The sequence below is a fragment of the Pinus tabuliformis genome, chromosome 8, assembly GCF_031772625.1.
Source record: "Pinus tabuliformis cultivar Carrire ecotype Pingquan chromosome 8, CPIR1, whole genome shotgun sequence".
Taxonomy (NCBI): domain Eukaryota; kingdom Viridiplantae; phylum Streptophyta; class Pinopsida; order Pinales; family Pinaceae; genus Pinus; species Pinus tabuliformis.
Window position 1 is genome coordinate 440,201,859 of NC_142294.1, and position 25,779 is coordinate 440,227,637.

The 25,779-nt window shown below is 37.3% G+C and overlaps 1 protein-coding gene across 3 annotated transcripts in view; it reads left to right on the forward strand.

The window, feature by feature from the left end:
- LOC149235947 (DNA polymerase delta small subunit-like) overlaps positions 1 to 16,601 on the forward strand; it is a 106,908-nt gene extending 90,307 nt beyond the window's left edge. For all 3 annotated transcript variants that reach the window (XM_089372288.1, XM_089372287.1, XM_089372289.1), the window contains 12 exons: positions 7,633 to 7,739; positions 7,878 to 8,004; positions 8,223 to 8,336; positions 14,308 to 14,423; positions 14,526 to 14,609; positions 14,758 to 14,826; positions 15,068 to 15,139; positions 15,305 to 15,396; positions 15,504 to 15,631; positions 15,799 to 15,900; positions 15,996 to 16,063; positions 16,378 to 16,601. In XM_089372288.1, coding sequence (XP_089228414.1) covers positions 7,698 to 7,739; positions 7,878 to 8,004; positions 8,223 to 8,336; positions 14,308 to 14,423; positions 14,526 to 14,609; positions 14,758 to 14,826; positions 15,068 to 15,139; positions 15,305 to 15,396; positions 15,504 to 15,631; positions 15,799 to 15,900; positions 15,996 to 16,063; positions 16,378 to 16,437 — 1,074 coding nt within the window. In that variant the 5' untranslated portion in view covers positions 7,633 to 7,697 and the 3' untranslated portion in view covers positions 16,438 to 16,601. The remainder of the gene's footprint in view (positions 1 to 7,632; positions 7,740 to 7,877; positions 8,005 to 8,222; positions 8,337 to 14,307; positions 14,424 to 14,525; positions 14,610 to 14,757; positions 14,827 to 15,067; positions 15,140 to 15,304; positions 15,397 to 15,503; positions 15,632 to 15,798; positions 15,901 to 15,995; positions 16,064 to 16,377) is intronic.
- Positions 16,602 to 25,779: the final 9,178 nt, after the last annotated feature.

Below are 25,779 nucleotides of genomic sequence, written 5' to 3' on the forward strand. Positions count from 1 at the left end.
CATTCCTAAGGCAGCATAAGGGTTTTGAAGGATTAATCTCTGTGGCCAAGTTCCAACCTCAGAAGGCAACAACTCACACTTGGAGATAATTTAGAGTTCTGTTGAGGGTTGCAGTTCTGACAGAGCAGTGAGCCACCTTCAAGCAGCCTTAGCAAGCCTTCAAGCAGCCTCCAACAAGCCGCACTGTCCAGACTCCAGCCTCCAGGTAAGTCAAAAATTAAAATACACATTTTTTTATTATCAGTTCAATACAATTTACTAGTTTTTATCAGTTAAATACAATTTATCAGTAAGTCACAAATTACAATTTACTAGTTTTTTTAATATAGTGTCTAGACTCTCAGGCTTCAACTTGAGAGATCCAGACTCTTTAAATTTATTTTATAAATTATAGTTTCAAACTTTCATAATTTCATTCTGCAAAAAAAATATAAAACTAATTAAAATGTAAATTAAAAAAAATTGCAGACATTTCAGGCTTCAAGCCTTCACCTCAGTCTTCAACAATCAGAAGTTCAAAACCTTCAAATTTCAATGGCACCCCCAAAATCAACTGCTGTAGCATGGAATTTTGTCAAAAAAGAGGGGAAAAATCTTTTGTGTCAGCTGTGTGGACATCAATTCACTGGCTCTTTAACTAGAGCAGTGGATCACCTTCTCAGTATTAGCAATGGAAGTGGAGGTGGTGTTGAAGGCTGCATTAAGATCTCTGATGAACAAAAAACCACAGTGGAGAAAGACTATTTCACTTCAAAGATGGAAAAGGAGAAAAGGGAAAATAAGAGGCTGCGAATTGAAAGGGAGATTGCCATGTCTTCCTCCAACACCATTAATTCAATCTCAACCATTGGTGGATCAAGCTCTACTCAAGTAAAAACAGGTGGAACCAAAACATTAAATCAATTAGGGAAACCTGTTGAGAAACAAGAAGTTGATGATGCTGTTGCATAATTCTTTTATGCACGTGCAATTCCCTTAACATGGCAAGGAGTCCATATTTTAAAAATGTAATTAAAAAGGCCATTGATTTTGGGAAGGGATATGTTCCTCCCGGATCTGAAACTGTAAGGACAAATTTGCTAAAGAAAACAAAAGATAGAGTGACTGGAAAGTTGGTTCGGATTAAAGAGTCTTGGAAACTTACAGGATGCACAATTTTGAGTGATGGTTGGTTAGATTTGTGTCAATGCCCATTGATCAATGTGGTTGTTTATAGTCCTCAAGGGGTACTTTTCTTGAAGGCAGTAAATGCAATGGATCGAGTGAAGACATCATAATTTATTTTTGGAATTTTGGATGCAACGATTCAAGAGGTCGAGAAGGAAAATATGGTCCATGTTATTACAAATGATGCATCAAATTGTGTTGGTGCAGGGAAGCTGATTATGGAAAAGTATAATCACATTTATTGGGCCCCTTGTGCAGCGCATTGCTTGGATTTAATGTTGCATGACTTAGCCAAATTTCCTTGGGTCAATGAGACAATTCGAAGAGCCAAAACAATTGCAAACTTCATCATCAACCATTGTCTCACTTTGAGCATATATAGGAAGAATGCCTCAAAAGAGTTGTTGAGGCCTTGTGATACAAGGTTTGCCACTTTTTATATTACTCTGAAAATAGTTGTTGAGGAAAAGCGAGCCTAAGAGCTGTTTTTTGCAATATTGAGTGGGAGAGATCTACCCTTTCAAAAAAAACTAAGGGGAAAAATGTTGAACAAATAGTGCTCAATAATGGCTTTTGGGAAAATGCAAACAAGTTTTTAAAAATATGTGGCCCAATTGTTAATGTTGTTAGGTCCCTATACTACTAGTGTAACCCCTTATTGTTATTAGTACAACCCTCTTATTATATTGTTGTGCCCATGTAGTCCCCATATTGTTATTATTGTGCCCCATAGAAGCCCACTATTGTTATTATTATGCCCTTACATTATTATTGTTATGTCGGCTCTGATTATATTATGACCCCTTAAACTCCTATATATAGAAAGGAGGTCTTGTCATTTGTATCATCTAAGAATTGTTCATTTGTGTAATGTAAAGGAGGTTGCCCCCTCGAAGAGGCTTATTTCTAAGGCGTTGATCTATCTTTTCTATCTTTTTGTGAGTTGGTTTCATAACATTTGGTATCAGAGCTTTGGATTCTAGGGTTTCGCTGCTCAAAACAGAACATCGTGGCATTTTTGCCATAACAGAAACATCAAAAGAAGAGGATATACACCAGGAACCCACCCCAGAGAAAGAAGAAATGAATCCGACCATATCTTGTAATGCATAAGAAGAAATTACCACTCTTCAAACTATCAAGATAGAAGGACATATCAAGAAGAAAATGGTAATAGTGTTGATTGATTTGGGCAGTACCCATAATTTTATTCATTGTAAGATAGTCAAGGAATTGAATTGCTTCCTATATCCAGCACCAGAGTGTCAAGTGATGGTTGCAAGTGGAGGAACTATAAATTGCTCTGGAAAGTGCCATAATATCAAGCTATCCATGGGAGAATATGTATTGAATAGCCCAATGATTTTCATTCCAATGGGTGGGGTTGATGTTTTACTAGGAGTCTAAGCTACAATCTTTGGGCACGATAGCTTTTAATTTTCAAGAACTTTTCTTGAATTTTTTTTGGGAAGGAAAGGAAGTTGAATTGAGGGGTATTGAAGGGAAATTAGGAAAGATAATCAACTCTAACTGCATGACAAAGCTTCTAAATAAAGAACAACGGGGCGTAATTGCACAATTATGTCCACTAGAGGATCCCACATCGAAATCATGTATTTCTCCAGATCTCCAAAACGTTTTGGTCGATCATTCCAAGGTATTTGAGACTCCCAAAGGCCTCCCACCTATTCGTGATCATGATCATGCTATTCATTTGATTCCAGGAAGTGTTCCTCCAAACATCAGGCCTTACAGATATCCATATGCCCAAAGGAGTGGGAACTCATTAAAAAATCGTAGAAGATCCCAATTCAAACAATGTCGTGAGAACTTGACAAGGAAGGAAAAATCATATTGGAACCTGAAGCAGTCACAGAACCGAGAAATCAACAACTACGAAATAGATCAATTTCAGAGTATGTCATCAAGTGGAAGAACTTATCCGCTGAAGATTTCACATGGGAGGACAAGAAGTTATATAGAAGCATCAAAAACTACTCAAGCGTTGAGGACAACACTTTTTGAAGGAGAGGGGCATGTTAGGTCCCTATACTACTAGCGTAACCCCCTATTGTTATTAGTACAACCCCCTTATTATATCGTTGTGCCCATGTAGTCCCCATATTGTTATTATTGTGCCCCATAGAAGCCCACTATTGTTATTGTTATGCCCTTACATTATTATTGTTATGTCGGCTCTGATTATATTATGACCCCTTAGACTCCTATATATAGAAAGGAGGTCTTGTCATTTGTATCATCTAAGAATTGTTCATTTGTGTAATGTAAAGGAGGTTGCTCCCTCGAAGAGGCTTATTTCTAAGGCGTTGATCTATCTTTTCTATCTTTTTGTGAGCTAGTTTCATAACAAATGTGCTCCTCATGGTTGATGGTGACAAACCTTGTATGGGTTTTGTTTATGAAAGCATTGATCGTTGCAAAGAGACCATTGCAAGTGCTTTTAATAATGCGGAAGCTGATTACCAGGAGATATGGGATTTGATTGATCAAAGATGGAAGATGATGCATAGTCCATTACATGTAGCAACATGCTATTTGGACCCTAGATTGTTTGGGTTACCAAGACATAGGAATGAAAAAGTCATGAATGGACTTATCCAAGCTATTGAGAAGCTAAATCCAAATCCGGAAATTGCAGGTTTGGTCAGAAGTTAGTTGAGGGCATACAGGTTAGGCATACAGGTTAGAAGAAGGGTTATTTGGAACACAATCAACAAAGTATGATAGGAGCAGAAGTGATCCAGCAGTATGGTGGGAATTTTATGGTTCAGGGGCACCAGAATTGCAAAATTTTGCAATTCGTATCTTAAGCCAGGGATCAAGTGCATCAACATGTGAAAGGAATTGGAGTTCCTTTGACCACATTCATTCCAAGAAAAGAAATAGATTGTTATCTGGAAGATTAGAAGATCTTGTTTATGTTTGTAGTAACTTGCAGTTGGCTTTGAAAAATGTGGCTAAAGAGTCATCCAATTCCTCTACTCCGTGGATCGATCCTGTTCCAAATGCATCAATGGATGAAGCTGATTTGTACATTGATAGTGACATTGACAGGGAATTGAGTGATGAATTTGATGCTGAAGCATCTAGCGGATTCACAGCTCCTACTGCTCTTGATGATATAGAACTTTTTGATATAACAAGTGGGCCACAGGAACATCAAGAATAAAACTTGTGTTCCTGTTTTAGATTTCTAGTTTACTTTTTGCATGAACAATTTTCTAAAACTGCCAAGCTACTTTAAACTTTCGAGTTTATATATTTTGAATATTTTTTTATCATATTGTTTTTCAATATATGAAATTTGATATGGCCCATGGTTTTGTTGAATTTGATATGGGTGCGAATGTCTATGATGAATTTTTCACTTTGTTTACTATGTTACATGTATGGAAGTTGGTTCTTTATTGGCACTCACTGTCATGGTTTATAAAATTAGGTGGAAATGATTTAAATGTTTGAGCAATAATCTTATGTGTTTGCAATGTGCATTATGGACTTTGAATTTGACTTTAAATTGATTTTATATATATATATATATATATATACATTTTTTTTTCAAATTTCTATATGTCGAATTTTATGTTGAACTTTATTAGAAAAATTTTAGGTGCCGAACTTTATTCGAATTTCAAGGTCGCCGAACTCGAACACGAACACGAACTTGGTGACTTAGATGCCAAATGAGGTGTGAGTTCTGTTGTATTTATACAATTGGTTGTGGGTGAAGAGACACATCCATTGGGTTTCTTGAGCCTACATGATGACATGGCTGACCTGAACAATTTGCATATCTGTGGGCATAAATTCAAAATCACACTTTTGCTTGTCCGAATGAGATGATCTTTATATCAATCTTGGTCCTCTCAAAAAGAGGAATCTAATGCAATCATCATCTCCATCAAATGAGCTGTCCCAAGGTGGAATTTGGCCCTAGTTGCCAATTTTAACATCTGTCCACTAGGTTTGCTCAAGCAACCATATCCGTCATGAGTTTCTTCCCCTTAGCTTCTGATGTTAGGAGAGATAGGTCACTTTGCACTAGAGTTCCTTCCCTGATTGTACAACTAGGGTGTTACATCCCTAAGTACTCTTAAGATGATATCATCAGGTTTTGCATCGTTTCCTTTACAGTAAATAGAGATAGAGACACCTCTTCTAACCCATTTACATCTTTTTATTTCCTGTTTTATTTCTGATATTGAGCTAGACCCTAGTACTTCCTAGTGCTTTTTTTAAATTCTGTTTTGCCTAGCTCCTGCATTTCTGTCTTTTATGTGTATCTCCTTTTTTTCCACAAACACATTTCAGTATCTAGGAGTGTTTTAGACACTCCCATAGTCTTCCAGCCCATTGATTGCACTCTATAACCTCCCTTTGACCTTTTCCTTGGTCATATGTGGACATTAATAAAATTATCTTATTGTGATTTAAGTTCTTCCAAAGAGGTTGAATTCAAGATATATTTATCCAAAATATATCATTTTTTCTTGAACTTTATAGTAAAAAATAACAAAATAAAAAGTAGTTTTTTCTCTTTCACAAATGGTTGCTGCCAGCTGTTGAGTTGTGACTTTTTTCCCCTCTTCTTTCTATTTTCATTTGAAGTTTAGTCCAGAATCATAGTTATTTATGTTTCTAAAACATTGATGCTTCTAGTAAAGACAAGCAAATGGCTAATTTTCTGTACAAGAATTCATTACAATGAAGCGAGTACGTCTAACAAGCTCACAACAACTATCCTTCAGCTAAGCAGCCATTGTTGGCGGTATCTATTCTGCCAAAGTTGCTGAGGACTTGCACCTTTCCCTAACTGCAATAAATGGCCCTCTTACACAAGCAAGGTGGTCCATGAGGAGCAAAGATTTCTCTGTGGGAATTTGAACCTTGATGGTGGGAAAAAGTAACAGCCTACTTTGTCAACAAAGCAAGCTCCCTTTAACAGAATTGTAATTTTGGCTCCACGATGATGCGATCTTAGGTTGCAAATCTTGTTGATGTCTTTGGCTTGGGTCGGAATGGTCTCGGAACAAGAGACATGGAGAAAATACATGAAGTAGAAAAATGGAGGAATTAGCACTGCAGGGGACCTATTTAACTTGTATTGACTATGCGAATTGATTTAATAAAACATATAGAATTAAATAACTATCCAACTAATTATCCAGGCATGAGTTACCTCCCATTAAGGTATTTGAGTAAATATTTAAGAGTTATTATGACCATAGCCTCTTTGGATTTTATTAATATTGTAGCTCATCAATTTCAGAACTTATGCAATTTGATATTTCAGATTTCTAAACTTCAAGAATAAAGTGATGCAAATCTGTTGCTGGCATGGCTGAATTTGCTGAAAAAATGGCTTCGGTAGTTTATTGTGCGGTGGGCAGTTAAGACTCGAGTGGTAGTAGGTCAAGATGATAATTGATGTTTATAGTTGTCAATTGGGTTACATGTTCCACACATGTTATGTCAAGAATGGGATGAAATGAAATGGCCTTTTGGTGCATTTAGATTCTGTTTATAATATTGTACTTAGACTGGTGAGTTTAGGTCTGTTAATATTTTGTTTTCGTGTGATGTTTAGGGAGGAGAAATGAAATTCAATAGGCCTTTATCAGTAAATGTCATTTCAGCAGTGTTCTCAAGCATTTAGTCTGAATTTATATGGGTGTTAGGCATTAGGAAGGGCCTTATTAAGCTTGGCTTCCTGCATGATATATATAAATGATTCAAGTCTGTCTATAATTCTCTTCTTGTTGGATGGACAACTCTGATAGAGTGTTCTTTTGCTGGATGTAATATATGCATAAATAATTGGGTCGATTTGACTTTGTAGGGATGTTCAATGGTTTAGGACATATATTACAACTGGAAAAACCATAATCTGTCAATTTTAATGTTTAGAGAAGAATAATGAAACACAATCAATGTTCCTTCCAGCAGGATGTTTACCTAAAGTACTTGTATTTATCTGTAATGTTAGCATCCTGTTTCTGACAAATTTGACAATGTGGCATTTGATGGAAGTATTTACCAATATCTTTATAAACAAAATCTAGGCCTATTCATTCTTACAAAACATATCATACTAAATGGTGAGCATTTAAAAGAGAAAGTGACAGTGATTGTGATTTTCTTCATCCAAAAATTGGACTCCTGAAATTATGATTTCAATCTTCCTATTATTTCGGTATATTGATAAAAGCATTGTAATTGAAAATGACCATATTTGAGATTCTGGCCATTCTTCTTGTTTTGGCTCACTGTGCAAAAGCATGAAGGATTTTCCACTCAAGCAAAAGGCATTGACCATAGTACATACTCACAAATTTTGGAAACTTGATGCTTTTCTAGGGGAAAGGTAGAGGTCAAGTTACATATAATTGGAATATTTTGTCAAATCTGACATTTGCATTTGTATGTCTTTCTGCTATTATGCAGTGTGTACTATTTTAGGACTTGAAGATGGTAAAGAATGTATTATAGTCGGAACTGTGTACAAACAAATGCAACTCAAGCCTTCAATTCTGGATGAATACTCAAAGGAGGTCAGGCATTAAAAATGATATGAGAGTATTATCTTCTTTGACTAGCATCTAATCGCGCCTTTTCTTTTAAGGGTCTTCTAATTATAATGTTTAAAGATTTTGTGCTTTTACTCCAACATTGCCAACTTTTTATTGCAGAGAACTGTTACCCCCATAGCACAGCCACAAAATTTCATGCACCCAGATGATTATCTGATTTTGGAAGATGATAGTGGAAGAGTTAAATTGGCAGGAAATGTGCTTTCTCCATCTATGTACGTCACAGGTAGGTCACTTTAATCTAGATCCATTTTTAATTTTTATTTTATTAAACACGCGTTATCATATTAAATTAGAAAACAATATGATTACATAAGAATGATCATGATCAGATTTGTAGGTCTAAGATTTTCTAGTGGACCCACTTTCCAAAAGCAAAACAATATTGTTATTTGTTGTATCGTTGCTGATATTCATCCCACATTAACATGAACTGTGGTACAGGTGTTGTTGCTGCTCTCCATGGTAAAGAAGGCAGTGATGGTGACTTCTATGTACAAAGCGTTCTGGAAGCTGACTTACCACCACAGCGCCCTCTTCATTCTGGTTACAATTTGAGTATTAACTTGAACTATATTAACTTGAACTATTCTGAAAGCATTGTCCTTTATCAATGAATTATTCTTCCAAATGATTTTAGTTGCTGAAATATGGGATCTTGATGAATTTTTTTAAATATTGGAAGGGAAGGAGCCTTATATCATGCTATGGCAATGTATGGCTATCTGTAGAGTCCTGTCTGAACCAATATCAATCAGAGCTACAGCCCCTTCATGTACAACTTTTCTGATCAATGTTTCTTAACTCTAAATGGATTTCAGCTCTAAAACTCTTGTGGACCTCAACAGTAAACATCTTTAGCACATTTAAGACCACCAATTTTATTAATGGTCACCCATATGATGGCAGCATAACCAGTATCACAATAAAACAAAGAAAGCAAGTAAATTTATTAATGTCTAACTGATGACCACAAAAGTAGGTCAATGGGATTGAAGAAGAGTACAGTCAGTGTGACTACAATGTGGGAATGCAAGTGCATCTCCTAAGAAAAGGCTAAAAATAACATATAGAGAGAGAAATCAGTGGTAGTGTTGCCGCGACACATATATGAGACTGGTATAATACAAATACCCAAGTCACAATAGTCTGTGGCACGATACAAAATAATAATGGCCTGCTAAAAAGGAATGAGTGAGTGAGATGGTGAGGTCTGGCAATGGACCTAGAGATGTCAGGGGTTCCTGAGTGTAATGACTGATGGCTAGGGAGGTGATCTGGGTACATGTTTGCTGTCGAGTCCCATGTGTGAGAAGAAAACCATCCAACTGAAGCACTTGTTCAGATTCCCAATTATCCGTGTCTTGTTCCTTTTTGTTAAAGCTCACGCTCTGATACTGTGAAAATTCCTCAATTGCAATTACTGGATATTATTCTCCTAACTGTTAGCAGTTTAATTGTTTACGACAATTAACGAATAATTCACAATTGCAATCTTCATCATAAAATGCGCTGAAGAAAATAAAAACTAGGAACTGAGAAATAGATGGACATATGCATAAACAACACCAATATTTTTGGACTAACGTCTCCGGAAAACCCCCGAAGGGAAAACCGGTGCAGCAGATGAGGGTTTATTTCAATGTTGCACTAATCGTTATCGGGATAATTTTGGCGCGGGGAAATATCGGAAAAATTCGTAAAAATTGGGTAAAAATCGGTAATAATCGGGAAAAAATCGTAACATACAAGAATATTCATTTTTTTTTCAATTTTTTTAATATCTAAACCATCTACAACATAAAATAAATACAGTGACACATAAATATGATAAAAGAACTAATATATAAGATGTTTAATATCATTTTTAGTGCTACATCACACATAACAGTGAATCATGTCCTGAATAGTAAGTCCTGACTCCTGAGTCCCAACTCAACCTCAAAATATCAACAAAAAATATAATAATGTATCTCATGAGTCATAATGTCATTTACAATGAAATGAACAAAATAACTAAAGTCTAATACTATTGATTTCTTCTGCCCCTCTTGTGAGAAAATGCCATAGCTTTCCCTTTCCCTCTTTAGATGTAGATGCTGGTGCTGGTGGAGTTGGCAGTGGACTCTGCTGTGCTCTAGAAGCTGAAGAACTAGGAGTAGGAACTATAGGAGGTAGACCATGTCCTCTACTGGTGGCAGGGGCAGCCCGGGCAGGTGGTGTCACCTCCTCCTCCTCCTCCTTCTCCCTCCTCTCCACTACATCCTGCACTAACCAATCATCCTCTCCACTACATCCTGCACTAACCAATCATCAACAGACTCCATGAGAGGCCTCTCGGCCTCAACCCTCCATGCAACAACGGTGTCAATCCCATCCAATGAGATGGCCTCCATATCAGGGGTCCTCTCAAGTTGCCTCACCCACAATCGAAGATTGTAGTGGACATAGACCATGTCATTAAGTCGCTAGGACTCCAACCTGTACAAAGATCATGAAATAATAATTATAAAAAAAATATTGTTTAATGAATTCAAAAAATTATTTGGAAATTTGCAATATTTTAAATTTTTAAGTGTTAACCTGTTGCGCTTCTTGTTGTGTATTTTTTCAACTACACTCCAATTGCACTGACATCCTGAGGAGCTGCATGTTTGGCTGAGGATCCATATATTCTCCACCATGCATCTACAACAAAATTACAAATAAAATTTTAAATAAACATAAGAAAAAAATGGAATTTGAAGAGACAATGAAATTTGAAACAAACTAAAAAATCCTTGGCATTTTAATCGTCCTATCAGTCACAGCCATGTCAAAGCCAAATGTGCCACCTGCCATCCTATATGTCTCAATTTCTTTAGAGATTTTTGTACGTTCTGCTGGAGATTGCACCATCCTCTGGACACAGGTTAAGAATCCATCCATGATCTTAGCATCAAATACGAACCCACATGCGTAAGAAAATGCGGGGTTCAGGTAGATCCTTGCAGTATGAATGGGACGATGGAGTGTGTTGTTCCATCGTTCATCAATCACTCCCCATAGGAGGAGTTGTTTCTAAAACCCCTCATCTCCCTTATCATCATAGTAGGCCCGAATAGATTCTTTCACCCTACCCATGGCCTCATACAAATAGCCCATTGCGGGATTTTCATCATCAACTAATCGAAGAACCTTTACCAAAGGTTCAGTAACGACGCACACCTCTTGCACTCCCGCCCAGAAGTCTTCCTGGTATGAAACTAGTCTGCATATGGCCTCTCCCTCTGGTTTGCGGCTCAATGTCAAAGCACACCATTCCTCTGAAAGAAACATTCTCTTCACATCCCACATAGAATTCAAGAGGGATTGAAGAGATATGAAACTGGTGGCAAACCGTGTAATGGCGGGGCGTACCAACTCTTTGTTGTTGGTGAATTTTCTCATCAAGCTAAGCACAAATATATGATTATATATAAATTTTGTGATGCTTTTGGATGACTCAACAATATCTTTGACAAAGGAAATTTTCTCTATGTCCTCCAACATCAAATCAATACAATGTGCATCAAAAGGTGTCCAAAATAAAGTAGGATGCGTGTCCATAAGCATCCTGCCAGCAACAACATAATTTGCAGCATTGTCCGTTATGACTTGGACAACATTTTCTGCACCCACCTCCAAAATAAACACATCCAGCAAATCACATGAAGTTCTTGCATCTTTGATTTGTGCAGATGCGTTAACAGATTTGATAAACATAGTCCCCTTGGGACAACTAACCAAGAAGTTTATAAGGATTCTCCCCTTTTGGTTAGTCCAACCATCTGACATCACAGTGCATCTTGTTTGTGCCCATGATTCCCTAAAATCCTCCAATCTTTTGGTGCAGTCAAGCTTTTCATTTTGAAGAATCTGGCCTCTAATGTCATGATAAGAAGGGATTTTGTACCCTGGGCCAACAGTTGCAATAGCATCAACAACAGGCTGGAAAAATGGATTATTCCTTACAATGCTGAAAGGAATATCACTCCAAAGGAGAAATTTGGCTAGCAACTTGTCAACTTGTTCTTTCTCAGTTTTTTTAAGCATTGAAGTGATAGATGGCTGTGAACTAGGTGTGGTTCAAGGAACAAAAAATGATGAGGTAGCTACCGGGTTGGTTGATGCTGCAGTAGAACCACTGCCACTTCCTTGTTAAGCTTGGGCTGACTTTTCTAGTTGCCTCTTCATTTCTGCTTTGGCCTCTCTAGTGTGGTCTAAATTTTCCAATGATCTCATGGCTCTTCGGATGATTTCAAGATTTGTCTCTGTGCAAGGCCCTACATCAAATCCAGGGATTTGTGCAAGGTGATACTTCAATCTGTACACCCCCCGGACATATGGTGCCCACACAACTTGCAAGACAAGTTTATTCTATCATTCCCTCCATCAGGTTCACCAAATTCCCACAGAGGGTCCAATTTCCTTGGCATGTTTGACTTTGAACTTTGAAGTTGAAAACTTGAATGGTGTTTCGGTGAACCTATGGAAAAATAAGGATTACAATTTACAAGTTACAAACTTACAATTTACATTGTACAAAAACTAAAAAAAAATTACATACAATTTAAGAAACCCCATTCCAAACCCAACCAAAAAAACTAAAAAAAAATTACATTGGACAAATGTCAAAAACCCCATTCCAAACCCAACCAAAAACATAGAAAAAAACAATGGGTTATCCAGATTCCAAACCCAACCAAAAACATAGAAAAAAACCAAAACAAAGTTACAAAATAGTGAAAACACAAAACGTTGGTGCCCATACCGGTTTTATGGAGAAAATTTGTCTCCTCCTTAGCTCACACTTTGTTTTTCTCCTCCAGTTAGCGGATTCAGCTCCAAAATTACCAAGAGCTCACTCCAAGACTCCAAACCCCCGTCGCGCGCCTGTCTGCTGTCCAAATGAAAAATAAAATCGTGTTTTTCTAGTTATAATTCATGCTGTCGACATAGCCAAGATTTTTTCATAAAAATCGCGATTTTTTGAAAAAATTGCGATTTTTTCATAAAAATTGGCAAAAAAAAATCATCTTTATTGTGCGATAATATCTTTTTTTTTTTTCAAAATCGCGATAAAACGATTTTATCGCGATATTTTCGCGATTAGTGCAACACTGGTTTATTTTATTATTATGTAGCAAAAATGGAGAGTACAATAATCTAGATGCCTCACTGATAATCCTCTGGCAAATATCTAGCAAAATATTTGGGAGAGAATTTTCTCCCTTTGCAAATCAACTGGCGTCCCTTTGGCTTGCTCACATTGCCTTATGGAAATGCGTACTGCTGGCTGGAAACTAATTCACACTGCCTGCTAGCTGGCTCCTGGTGAGCCGTCTTGCATTCCACTGCCTTTGGAAAAATTTGCTCTGCCTTCTGGATGACTTTCTTGGCCTCCGGCAATTGAAACGATCTCTCTCTGACAACTTGCATTGGGATTTTTCGCTGCTTGTACTGGCTGCTCGGCCTCTCTGCAGAATGATTTCGGCCTCCCTTTTCTTGCCTCCGACACTGGAAAACTGCTAGGAAACTCTCCAGAATTCTCCTCTGCTGCTCCCTCAATCACTGATGCTCTCCTTCTCTGGCTCGAACTGCTCGAACTCACTTCCTTGCTGAATCACGACAACTGGATAGCTTAATCTGCCAAGGAAATACGCTCCCCTCTTATGTCTCTCTCCATCTCATCGACTTGCTCTTATAATATCTCTCTGGAGCACCAATGGCCATGATTAGATCCTCATCAACGGCTAAGATCATCTCAGACTTGATCGATGTCATTTTCTGGAAGTCCCTAGAGCATAATTTGATCTCCTTAATTAATTCACTTTAATTAACCACTTTTCCTAAGTTAGACTTAGGAAATATTTAAATGATGACTAATTAATTTAATTAAGGTGTTTTGCAAGCTTATCTCGCGAAACCTTTTTGTGTTTTGGAGATCTCGTGTTCTTTAGCCTCTTAGACACAAATCGAGACTAGAACACTTGTCCAATGCTACCAAATCAATAAAAAACTAACAGATACCATAACTTGCCCTTCAAATTTTGTACTAACGGTTCGTTGATGCCTAGCACACATGTGCTCTTACAGCCATTTGTAATATAAGAGTTAAACATTTAGATGACATATATTCCTCTAGTGAATGTGATCCACTCCTATGTATGGCTTTATGCTATGCAAAATTGCCGTTCCAGCATAAAGTCCAGGAGCTAAAGTTTCAAGGAATATCTCTGGCTGCATCAAATCCAACATCATTTCAACCAGCATCATTCTATCCATTCCAACTCTCGTCTTCATTATGGTTTCCATCCGGCTGGATGTTAATATTTGAGAGAGCATCTGTCATCAATAACTGCAACACTTTAATCATCCTTGAGACATGATAGTATGCTGCCCAAATTATATTTTTTGGTTTCTCTTTTTGTTCTGCATGAGTAGAAAATGATCTCTTATTATTGAATCTTGATATTTAATTCATAAAAATTGTTTGTTTCTTCTGCAGAAGAAAATAAATATGTTGTCCTTGTATCTGGGCTCTTGGTTGGTAGTATGAAGTCTAATCCTCTCCAATTTCAACTTCTTGTTGATTATGTGACAGGCCACTCAGGGGATGAGCAGGTTTTTGGTTTTTTCTCTTCAGACATCATGAAGCAGTTTTTCTTACTTGGCACAACTTGCATTGTTTGTATGAATAAAGTTATAATGTTTCTCTTGTGGCAGGAGCAAAGTATGGCTGCTCAAATTGTCCGTGTCATTATTGCTGGAGATTCAGTTGATATGCAGCAGAGCCTTCTGGCAGCTCAGGTAATAAACTTATAATTAATGAGTTGAATGTTTGATATGTTTTTTGAATTATATTTATATCATGTCCTTGTTGACTCTTTATATAATTGATGAGTTTGGCGTTTGTCCTTTCTTCTTTTCTTTTCTAAATAGTATGTATTGTTTTCAGTCCCTTGGATTAAAGGATCAAGGTAGACTTGCAGAGCCCATCAAGGAACTGGACCTTGCTTTGACACAGGTGCTTACCTACATTCTTTTGCTTGCTAGTTTATATATATTTTTAATGACAACTTGAACTATGAATTTTCCTTTCTCAATATGCACTTACCTGATACAATACGGTGGAAAATGAGTAAATACTGTTTTGGGCTAACTTATCTTCTTTAACATCTCAAATTTCCCACTTTCCAGTTTAAAATTTGTTTTCCATGTATGGCTTTTTGTGGTTTTGTAAATGGACCTTTGACTCTTCTATGTAGCTTGCAGCAGCTATGCCTGTTGATATAATGCCAGGGCCAAATGATCCAGCAAATTTCTCTTTGCCACAGCAGGTGCTTAAGCTCCTTTTTTACCAAAGTGAAAGATTGGTTCTAATGTAGATTACCATTCTTAAAAACCTTGTAAAGTTGGCATGTAATTGTTCTCGAAATTCAGTTTATTGCTTAGATGGAGAATTGATATATGTATTTTGTTTACTGATGTGATTCATTGACCAGCCTTTGCATAAATGTCTGTTCTCTGGAGCATCAGCATACAATACATTTGTTTGTGCCACAAATCCTCATCAGTTTGATATTGATGGAGTTTGGTAAGAGGATGAATAAAAGCTACTTGCTAGGCATTGATTTGGTTATTGAATTTTATTCAAAATCTTTTTCCTAGCTTGAGTCATTGAGTTGGCGATATCATTTGCAGCTTTCTTGGCACTTCTGGCCAGAATATAGATGACCTGGCAAAATATTCTGATGCTAAGGAAAAACTGGATTACATGGAAAGGACACTAAAATGGAGACATTTGGCACCTACTGCTCCAGACACTCTTGGTAAAGATTAACCTACATCAGAGATGAAATTAGCTGTAATACAAATTTTACTTTGTTTTCTTTTAAGGTTTTCAGTTAAGAGGGAGGTAATAGAGGTTTTATTAATGGCAATAAATATTAGTTGTGGAACCTACTGTGTAACTTTGATCCATGGTGTAACTTTGCAGGATGTTATCCATTTACAGACAGAGACCCTTTTGTCATCGAGGATTGTCCACATGTTTATTTCTGTGGGAATCAGAAAAAGTATGCATCCCGTTTAATTCAAGGTGGTATTCTTTTCCCAAGGGTTATTCCTTATTCTCTTCCCCATTCTAGCTAATCAGCTCTATAATGCTTGATTTATTCTACTGATCGTGCACAGGCTACGAGGGTCAGGTGGTAAGGCTTGTCTGTATTCCCAGTTTTCGTGAGACAGGATCTGCTGTTGTGGTAAGTGGCACCTTAGAATGCAAATGTGTGTTTTTGTCATGTTGGTCCTTTTATTGTTTTTTCTACATCAGTTCATGAATGATCTTAATTTTGAAATATAGGGGTTCTGATTTAGTTGCCTTGCACAAACAAGCATATAATATAGTTCTGTTTTTGTTTTTGCTGCATAAGTTCAGAGTTATAGAGAGCATTATGCATGCTTTACTGAACTAAGATTGGTAGGTTACTATAATGTTCCTCTAATCAAATTCCCGCAGAAAATTCTTAGAGATTAAAATATTTGAATTCCCAAACAAATGTGTTTTTCTATGCAGGTGAATATCAGGAATCTTGAATGCCATCTTTTGACACTTTCCACGTCATCTTTGGTTTGATGAGTAGTTATGGGCAAACAATGCTAGGAAAAGATTTATATGAGACGGTTAAGGAACCTCAAAAATTTTGCAGTAACATTTTTGAGCTATTCACGGTTAAATGTTAATGCTGATATTTAATTGGGTTAACACCAATACTGATGTTAGTTTTCATTCTCTTGCAATGCTTTAGCTTTCTGGGTTGCAAGTTTATTGGGTTCAAACCATTTACATCCTTTCAGAGTGGAGTTGTCTGCTCCAATTAGGGTCTCTCCACGATAGCTCCGGTTTTGTTTTCGTGTCTTAGTGTTATTTCAGACACTTGACTTTATTGCGTTGACAGAGTGAGTTGCAGTAAACGATGTAGCATGATTGGATGTACAATGTAAGGGAATGCTAATAAAATTAAAGTGAAAGAAAAGTTGAGAGCTGTAGTGTGAAAGTGAAAAAAAATACCGCAATAATAAAAAAATAATATAAAAAAATCCACTAACTTAAAAGATAATAATAAAGTAAATCAATTTAGATCCATTTTAACCTAATTTTGACTTAGAAATTTACACATTTCTTTTTGATTCTTCCTGATTTTTTTGATTCTTTCTGATCTTTGATCTTTAATAGATCCAGAGTTAAGATGCAACCATGTTGATAAACTTAAATAACTAAATTTTAGAAAACTAAAGTAATAGTAATGCATCAACGTGTGACCATTATACTCAGCTGCCTCACTTAGAGTTCTGGGTGTGCATAGTAGAAAAATCTAATTAGTTATGTCACTTATCTGGTAACAATTTTGTTCCCATTAATTCATATTCCAATTTGATGTTTCAGTGAGTTTGAATTATATTTGGTGGATAAAGAAATATGTTTAGCTCTACTACACAAATTCTCAAACTGATGTTTGAATTTTATTGCTTACTTCAAACATCATATAAAACCAGAAATACATTCACAAAGAACAAGTTTAAAACTGTTAATTTTTTCATTATTGCAACTATCTGAATTATTTTTGGTGGATAAAGAAATATGTTTAGTTCTGCTACACAAAAATTCTCAAACTGATGTTTGAATTTTATTGCTTACTTCAAACATCATATAAAACCAGAAATACATCCACAAAGAACAAGTTGAAAACTGATAAAATTTTCATAATTGCAACTATCTGGTCCCAATTTGATGAAAGCAGCATGGACGATCACTTCAATTCACTGCCGTGTTTCAGGAGAAAGGAGGAATCACAGAAACAAAAAAAAACATTGGAACACAATGTTCAATAGCAAATTTGGTTAGGCCTCTTTGGGGTGCCACACTCGCTTACAATTGATGATGCTGGATGCCAGATATCATCAACGTGGACTTTCATCAACCAGTGAAATCGTCTTTCGAATTTCCATTAACAAGGGAAATCACCTTTCGAACAAAATTTTTCATTGCAATTTGTTAAAATTGGCAACTAGGGCCAAACTCCATGTGGGTCATCTTATTAATGGCAGCTGATATTTTTCTTGGATCCCTCTCATTGAGAGGTGTAGGATTGATCTAAAGATCATCCGATTCCGATAAGTATTCATGCAGATATGAATTTATTAGTATTATGAGACAATTCGTCAAGGTCAGCCAACAATCAAATAAACCCCACTTGTGCTTAACGTTTTAATACAAATAGAGGTGGCCTTCAAGTCATTTCAATGCACACTTGGGATCTCTTCCTCTCTACTTGTCTTTGGGTTTTAGTAGGAGAGATCCTAAGGGATAATGCTGCCCTAATCTAGAGGGAGTGCCCTAGGCTCTACGCTGCCCTAATGAAGAAGCCCTAGACGCAGAAGGAAAGGGAGATCTAGCACGGTGAAGGAAGCCATAACGTTGCCTTATGGAGAAGCCCTAAACACTGCCCTATGAAGAAGCAGTAATACACATCCATGAAAATGAAGGTAGAAACCCTAGCCGCAGGTCTGAGAAGAAGAGATGCCCTAAACCTAGTTGTTGCGCTGCCTAATGGAGATGGCACCGAAACGTTGTCCTAGAAGAAGTGCTCTACACATGGAATGCCCTTGCTGTCATGAAAGGAAAAGCCCTTATCCTATACGCAGTCATGAAAGGAATACCATTGTTGTCATCGAAGGAATGCTCTCACACATAAACCCTGAGATAAAGAAGCCACATCTTCAGCTATCCTTAACGCTGTTCTAAGTAAGGATGCTCTATCTGCTGTTTGGATTGAATCACAGTCATGAATGATAGATCCAAGTCTTATGATGAATGCTGTAACATTATAGACAACATAGTATATGACAACAAGATGTATGATGCAACAGTATGGACAACAAGATGTATGGACAATAATATGTATGGTGCAACAATGGTGCAGATGTATGGACAACAAGATGTATGGTGCAGCAATATGGACAACAAGACATATGGTACAACAATGGAACAACAATGGTCAATGGCATATAATGCACAATGGGACAACAATGGTACAATGGTACAACATGGGACAACTAGTATTTAGTGCAGCAAATTCATGGTGCTGTTATGGTATGGCAAAGCACAACGGGACAACCATGACATTGTGCAGCAGTGGCACAATGGGACAGTCATGACATTGTGCAGCAGTGGCACAACGAGACAACCATGACATTGTGCAGCAGTGACACAATGGGACAACAAGCATGTGCAACATGGTGCAGCACGATAAGGTGCAACATGATGACGATATGCAGCACAATGATGGGTGAAGAAGTCACCTTGGAGAATCAGTTGAAACAACATGTCTTCTGATCTCATGTATCATCTTGTTAGAGATGATCTATGCTCTTATCTAGATAAGTCAAAGTGTTGACCTATGTTGTAAATGTACTCTCTTTCTCTTTGCTGAACTATTGAAGAACATATAAGAAGAATTGATTAAGGGTTTCCCCACATTGGGGTTTGTCCTTGGCTAGCGCCACATCTTGTGTCTTCTTGTCTTGGCTTGTCTTCTGCGATTTATGTTTATGTTCTATCTGCAGTTTATTTTAATGCTGATGTGATTGCTAATTTGAAAAAACCATTGAGCTAACTATGAAAATTGAAATAAATTGCTCTAAGCATAGAACATACCTAAACTTAACATGGTATCAGAGCTGAGGTGAAGACAAAGCCCAAGCAAGAGTGAAAGAGCAATCATTGAAGACAGCTGGGAAAGGACAAAAGGATCAATGGATTCCCGAAGCAGAGTATATCATTAGAATGGTGCAGCGGAAGCTTTTGATGGCCTACTTATAGATCACTTAAATGGGAAGTCCGGATCTCAGGGTGAAAGGAAAGGCAGATGCCTTGCTTACAATAAGTTCGACCATTATGCGAAGGAGTGTCCAAATGGCAGGGACACATCTATTGATGAAGATAGCAATCATTCCAGGGACATCTTCAATGATCGAAGGAATGACAAGATAATGAAGGTCATCAAGGAAATGGCCGATTCTTCAAGGAAAGCAAGGAACCCCAGGTATGAAGAATCAAATGTTGTTTCTGATAAAATAAAAAAAGCGTTATCTTGTATTGGCCCTCTCCTTCAGATTCTGTGGGAATCTGGCTTGTTGATTATAGTGCTTCAAGGCACTTCATCAGATAGAAGGGTGCTCTCTCGAATTTGGTAAGAAACAATTGTGGGATTATACTTGGAGCCAATGCCACCATCCCGGAAAGGGTGTAGGAAATGTTACCCCTCAATTGAATGAGGGTAATTTGATTCATTTACAAAATCTCTTTTATGTACCTGATCGCAAGAAGAACCTAGTGTCCATTTTGACAATGGAAGTCAAAGGTTTCAGGGTGGCATTCATCGATGTAAAGGTACGTGTTTGGAAAAAGAATTTTTCAAAGATGCTTTTACTCATGGGTTTAGGGTTGGCAATTTGTACCAAGTTGCAGGATGGTCCATTGGAGACCATGTTAGTTGACACATCTCATCTATGGCACCAGAGGTCTACTTATTGTGGGGCCCTACCCGATGTGAGTCAGATGGTGACTGGGATGCCTGAATTCAAAAGGAAAATGAAGGTACATGTTTGAGATGTACCGAAGGAAAATCTTACAAAGGGACCATTCCCCTCATGTAGCAGGTTCACAAGCTTGGAACAACCCGAGGGGTTTGAGATTCATTAGAAATCTCATGTATGCAGGTGGAAGAAAGCCCTCTATGGATTGAAGAAAATCACCCCGGGTTTCATATGAGAGGATTGATAGTTGTCAGATGAAGCTGAGATTCACTAAGAGTGAAGGTGATCCAAACCATTGTTTGAAGATTGTGGATGATAGACCTCTCATACCGACACCTTCTAAGAACGACTTATTTCTGATAGGTGCAGACCCTCTCACTTGCAGAAGTAAGGGGGAGTTGGATTCAGATGTGGAATGGTAAACTGCAAGCTTGTGACTACCTTGAGGATCTTAACTTTCAGAAGTTATATGGTGATGATGTTGGACCAGTTTTGGGAAATGCCTCTGAGTTTCATAAACTCATTTGCATTGATGTTCTTGGCGAACTTTCGTCCGTATAGATGTTTTGCAGTTAGCATGGTGAGCTCATATTTGGTTGAGCCTCATTGGATTGGTGTCAAGAATCTTTGGAGATATCTTCGGGGCACAATCTCTCATGGATTGAGATACATCATTGGAAATATGAAGCTGTATGATTATTCGAATGTTGACTAGGTAGGCAGTGTGGAGGATCACTAGAGCACTTCTCAGTGCTGATTCTCTTTGGATTCTACTTCGATATCATGGATGAGTAGGAAGCAGGAGTCGGTTGCTATAAACACCGTCGAGATCGAATACATAGCTATGAGTATGATCTCGTGTGACGTTGTTTGGTTGTGGGAGCTCTTTAGTGAGCTGTTTGTACACATGATGAATACCACTGTGATCCTCTGTGACAACCAGGGGTGGATTCGATTGTTGAGGAATTTCGTATTCGATGATTGCTCCAGTAGATAGACATCATATACTACCTTATTTGGGATATGGTAAGTCGATGAGTGAGGAGGCTCCATCGCATTGAGACTGATTTATAGGTTGTAGACATTTTGTCAAAGCCTTGGGGAAAGGTCAAATCTGTGACTTTCCCGAACAACTTGGAGTCGTTGAGAGACCTTCGTATAAGGGTCATGCATGTTGCATGCATTGAGCTCTGGGGGGTGTGGGGTACTTACTGGAGCAACACACGACCATAGGGCAACTCACCCTTCCCTAATGGTGCATTGTGTACAGGGTGAATAACTCAGCGTTCCCCTATGATACCCCGAGGCGACTTTGGGATAGGATGATTCATTCTCATGTGAGCTAGGATGATTAGTTCTCCTGTGGGACAGGATGATTAGTTCTTCTGTCGAGGCATCCTACCCATGCAGTCTAGGAATCATGGGAAGTACCTCTCATATGATCAACGAGCAGGGAAATGGGGTTAGGGACCATAATATTTCTATCGATGGATGCATCGTTGTATCTACCGTACTCTCTATGTTAGGATGACCTCCAACTGATCTGGGATCAATATGAGTGGTTTGAGACACTCTCTTGTGATATTGATCTGGGATCAATAAAACTAACTTCGGGTCGGTAAGAGTGACATGACACACTCTTTAGATGAAATTGACTTCGGGCCAGTAGAGAATGGTACGAGACATTCTCGATCAATTCTTCTTTTTCATGGTTTAGCAGAGCAGATCTCAGCAAAGCAGAGCTCAACAGAGTAGAACAAAACTCAATAGAGTAGAACAGAGCTTAGCTCAACAGAGCAGAGCAGTGCAGGGCACTGATGGTAGAGATAGTATAGTCAGACATATGGATCAGCGGATGGAGTTCTCCCTAGTTGAGAGGGAGTGTTAAAATTGGCAGCTAGGACCAAACTCCATGTGGGTCATCTTATTAAGGGCATCTAATATTTTTCTTGGATCCGTCTCATCGAGAGGTGTAGGATTGATCTAAAGATTATCCGATTTTGATAAGTATTCACGGAGATATGAATTTATTAGTGTTATGGGACAATTCGTCAAGGGCGGCCAACAACCAAATAAACCCCACTTGTGCTTAATGTTTTAGTATAAATAGAGGTGGCCTTCAAGTCATTTCAACACACACTTGGGATCTCTTCCTCTCTACTTGTCTTTGGGTTTTAGTAGGAGAGATCCTAAGGGATAACGCTACCCTACTCTAGAGGGAGTGCTTTAGGCTCTACGTTGCCCTAATCTAGAGGGAGTGCCCTAGGCTCTACGTTGCCCTAATGAAGAAGCCCTAGACGCAGGAGGAAAGAGAGATCTAGCACTGCGAAGGAAGCCCTAATGCTGCCCTATGGAGAAGCCCTAAACGTTGCCCTATGAAGAAGCAGTAATACACAACCATGGAAATGAAGGCAGAAACCCTAGCCGCAGGTCTAAGGAGAAGAGATGCCCTAAACCTAGTTGCTACGCTGCCTAATGGAGATGGCACTTAAATACTGTCGTAGAAGAAGTGCTCTACATATGGAATGCCCTTGCTGTCATAAAAGGAAAAGCCCTTATCCTATACGCAATCATGAAAGGAATACCATTGCTGTCATGGAAGGAATGCTCTCACACGTAAACGCTGAGATAAAGAAGCCACATCTTCAGCTATCCTTAACGCTATTCTAAATAAGGATGCTCTATCTGCTATTTGGATTGAATCACAATCATGAATGATAGATCTAAGTCTAATGATGAATGCTGTAACATTATAGACAACATAGCATATGATAGCAAGATGTATGGTGCAACAGTATGGACAACAAGATGTATGGTGCAGCAATGGTGCAGATATATGGACAACAAGATGTATGGTGTAGATGTATGGACAACAAGATGTATGGTGCATCAGTATGGACATCAAGACATATGATACACCAATGGAACATTAATGGTCAATGGCATATAGTGCACAATGGGATAACAATGGTACAATGGTACAACATGGGACTAGTATTTAGTGTAGCAAATTCATGGTGTTGTTATGGTATGGTAAAGCACAACGGGACAACCATGACATTGTGCAACAGTGACACAATGGGACAATCATGACATAGTGCAGTAGTGGCACAACGAGACAACCATGACATTGTGCAGTAGTGGCACAATGGGTCAACAAGCATGTGCAACATGGTGCAACACGATGATGTGCAACATGATGACGAGATGCAGCACAATGATAGGTGAAGGATTCACCTTGGAGAATTAGTTGAAGTAGCATGTCTTTTGATCTTATGTATCATCTTGTTAGAGATGATTTATGCTCTAATCTAGATAAGTCAAAGTGTTGACCTTTGTTGTAAATGTACTATCTCTCTCTCTGTTGAACTATTGAAGAACATATAAGAAGAATTGATCAAGGGTTCCCCACATTGAGGTTTGTCCCTGGCTAGCGCCACATCTTGTGTCTTCTTGTCTTGGCTTGTCTTTTGCGATTTATGTTTATGTTCTATCTACAGTTTACTTTAACGCTGATGTGATTGCTAATCTGAAAAAGGCATTGAGCTAACTATGAAAATTGAAATAAATTGCTATAAGCATAGAACATACCTAAACTTAACACAAATGAACTCAACAAATTGAATATTATATTTTCTATGGTCACAAAGTTTTTTTAACAATAATATTTCTCCTTCCATGTAACCAAGCACCCCACCCTGTAGCCTCTAGGCAAAGATACGATATTTTTTAAGGCTCAAGGCTGTACAACAACAGGGCTTAAAGCCATTACAACAATATAGCCATTACAACAATATACATAATATGAGGTCAATATGCTTAAAGCCATTACAACAATATACGTAATATGAGGTCAATATAATTACAACAATATACGTAATATGAGGTCAATATGTCGCTTGCAGGTATTGAACCCTTGTGTGGTATCAATCTTTCTTCCCAATCACCAAAGATAATCTAATTGACTTTAACAATAATAATTTTTTTCTTATCAAATAATTTATATATAAACTTATTAATATACTAGGTTTTTTACTACATTACATAACATCATCTTTATATGTTGTATCTAATTGACTTTAACAATAATAATATTATCCTTATCAAATAATTTATATATAAACTTATTAATATACTGGGTTTTTACTACATTACATAACAGCATCTTTATATGTTGTTCCCTGACTTCTATTTGTAAAACCCAAGTAAATGAAAATACAAAACAACTTTGTAACAAATTTAAAACTTTTTAACCATAAGTAAATAATTTTTCATTACAAATCAACTTTATAACCAAATAATAACTTTTTAACCCTAATACCTGTCTCATCAAATAAAATTTTAACTTTGTAACCAAATAATAACTTTTTAACCATAATACCTCTCTCATCAAATAAAATTTTTGTAACCAAGCAATAACTTTTTAACCATAATACCTCTCTCATCAAATAATTTTTAGATAAGTTGAGCACAAAACTCATTTTTTCTCTCATCAAATAATTTTTAGATAAGTTGAGCACAAAACTCATTTTTTCGCTCTAATACTTTGTGTATTGTTGACTCTTTATACTTTGTTTACGAGTAAGGATCATGCTCCTTATACTTTGTTTACAAGTAAGGATCATATGCATGCGGTAGGCTTGATTGTCCAATTATGAAATAAAGAGGGTACATGACAAATGATGTTTATTAAATGTGTTTGAATCTTCTTACCATGAATGTCAGTGAATAATATGTCTTAGATTAGTCTCCGAGTGAAAGAAAGAATGTCAAGTGAGATCTTTTAAGTGCTTTTAAGTGCCAATGGTTCATCCATTTTGAAATATTTTTGAAAGTTCATTTAAAAATATTTGCTTGGGTCAGCTAGTTTATATGATGGATGTTTCTACTATAATTTATGTGAAACACAATGCTATTGTTACTATCACAAGTGTATATCCATATATGATGGAGTAGTTTCTAGTTTTTCTTTATATCCATATATGATGGAGTAGTTTCTAGTTTTTCTTTATCTATTGCTAGTCCCATGCTTGATCTAAGATTATCATAAATGGCATATAAACCTCGTAATGAAGGTATTGATGGCATAATTTGGAAGTTTTCTTTTTGTCATTTCACACCTAATGTTTTATTTTTTTATTTTTTTCGAAATTGATTGTGAGAAAGAAGTTTAATGTTGAAAAGATCTATTATAAGGTTTGTGTCAACGTTTAATTTTGGTAATTATTTGGGAAAACTTCATTGACATGTTATCATTACATTTGAGTGAATGAAGGTGCCCTGCAACAATTATTAGGGGTGGGGAAATTGAGGATAACGTGTGTTTGTGTGTAACACTAATATAAAATAAAGTGAAAAAATATTTCTCATCTCATTGTTC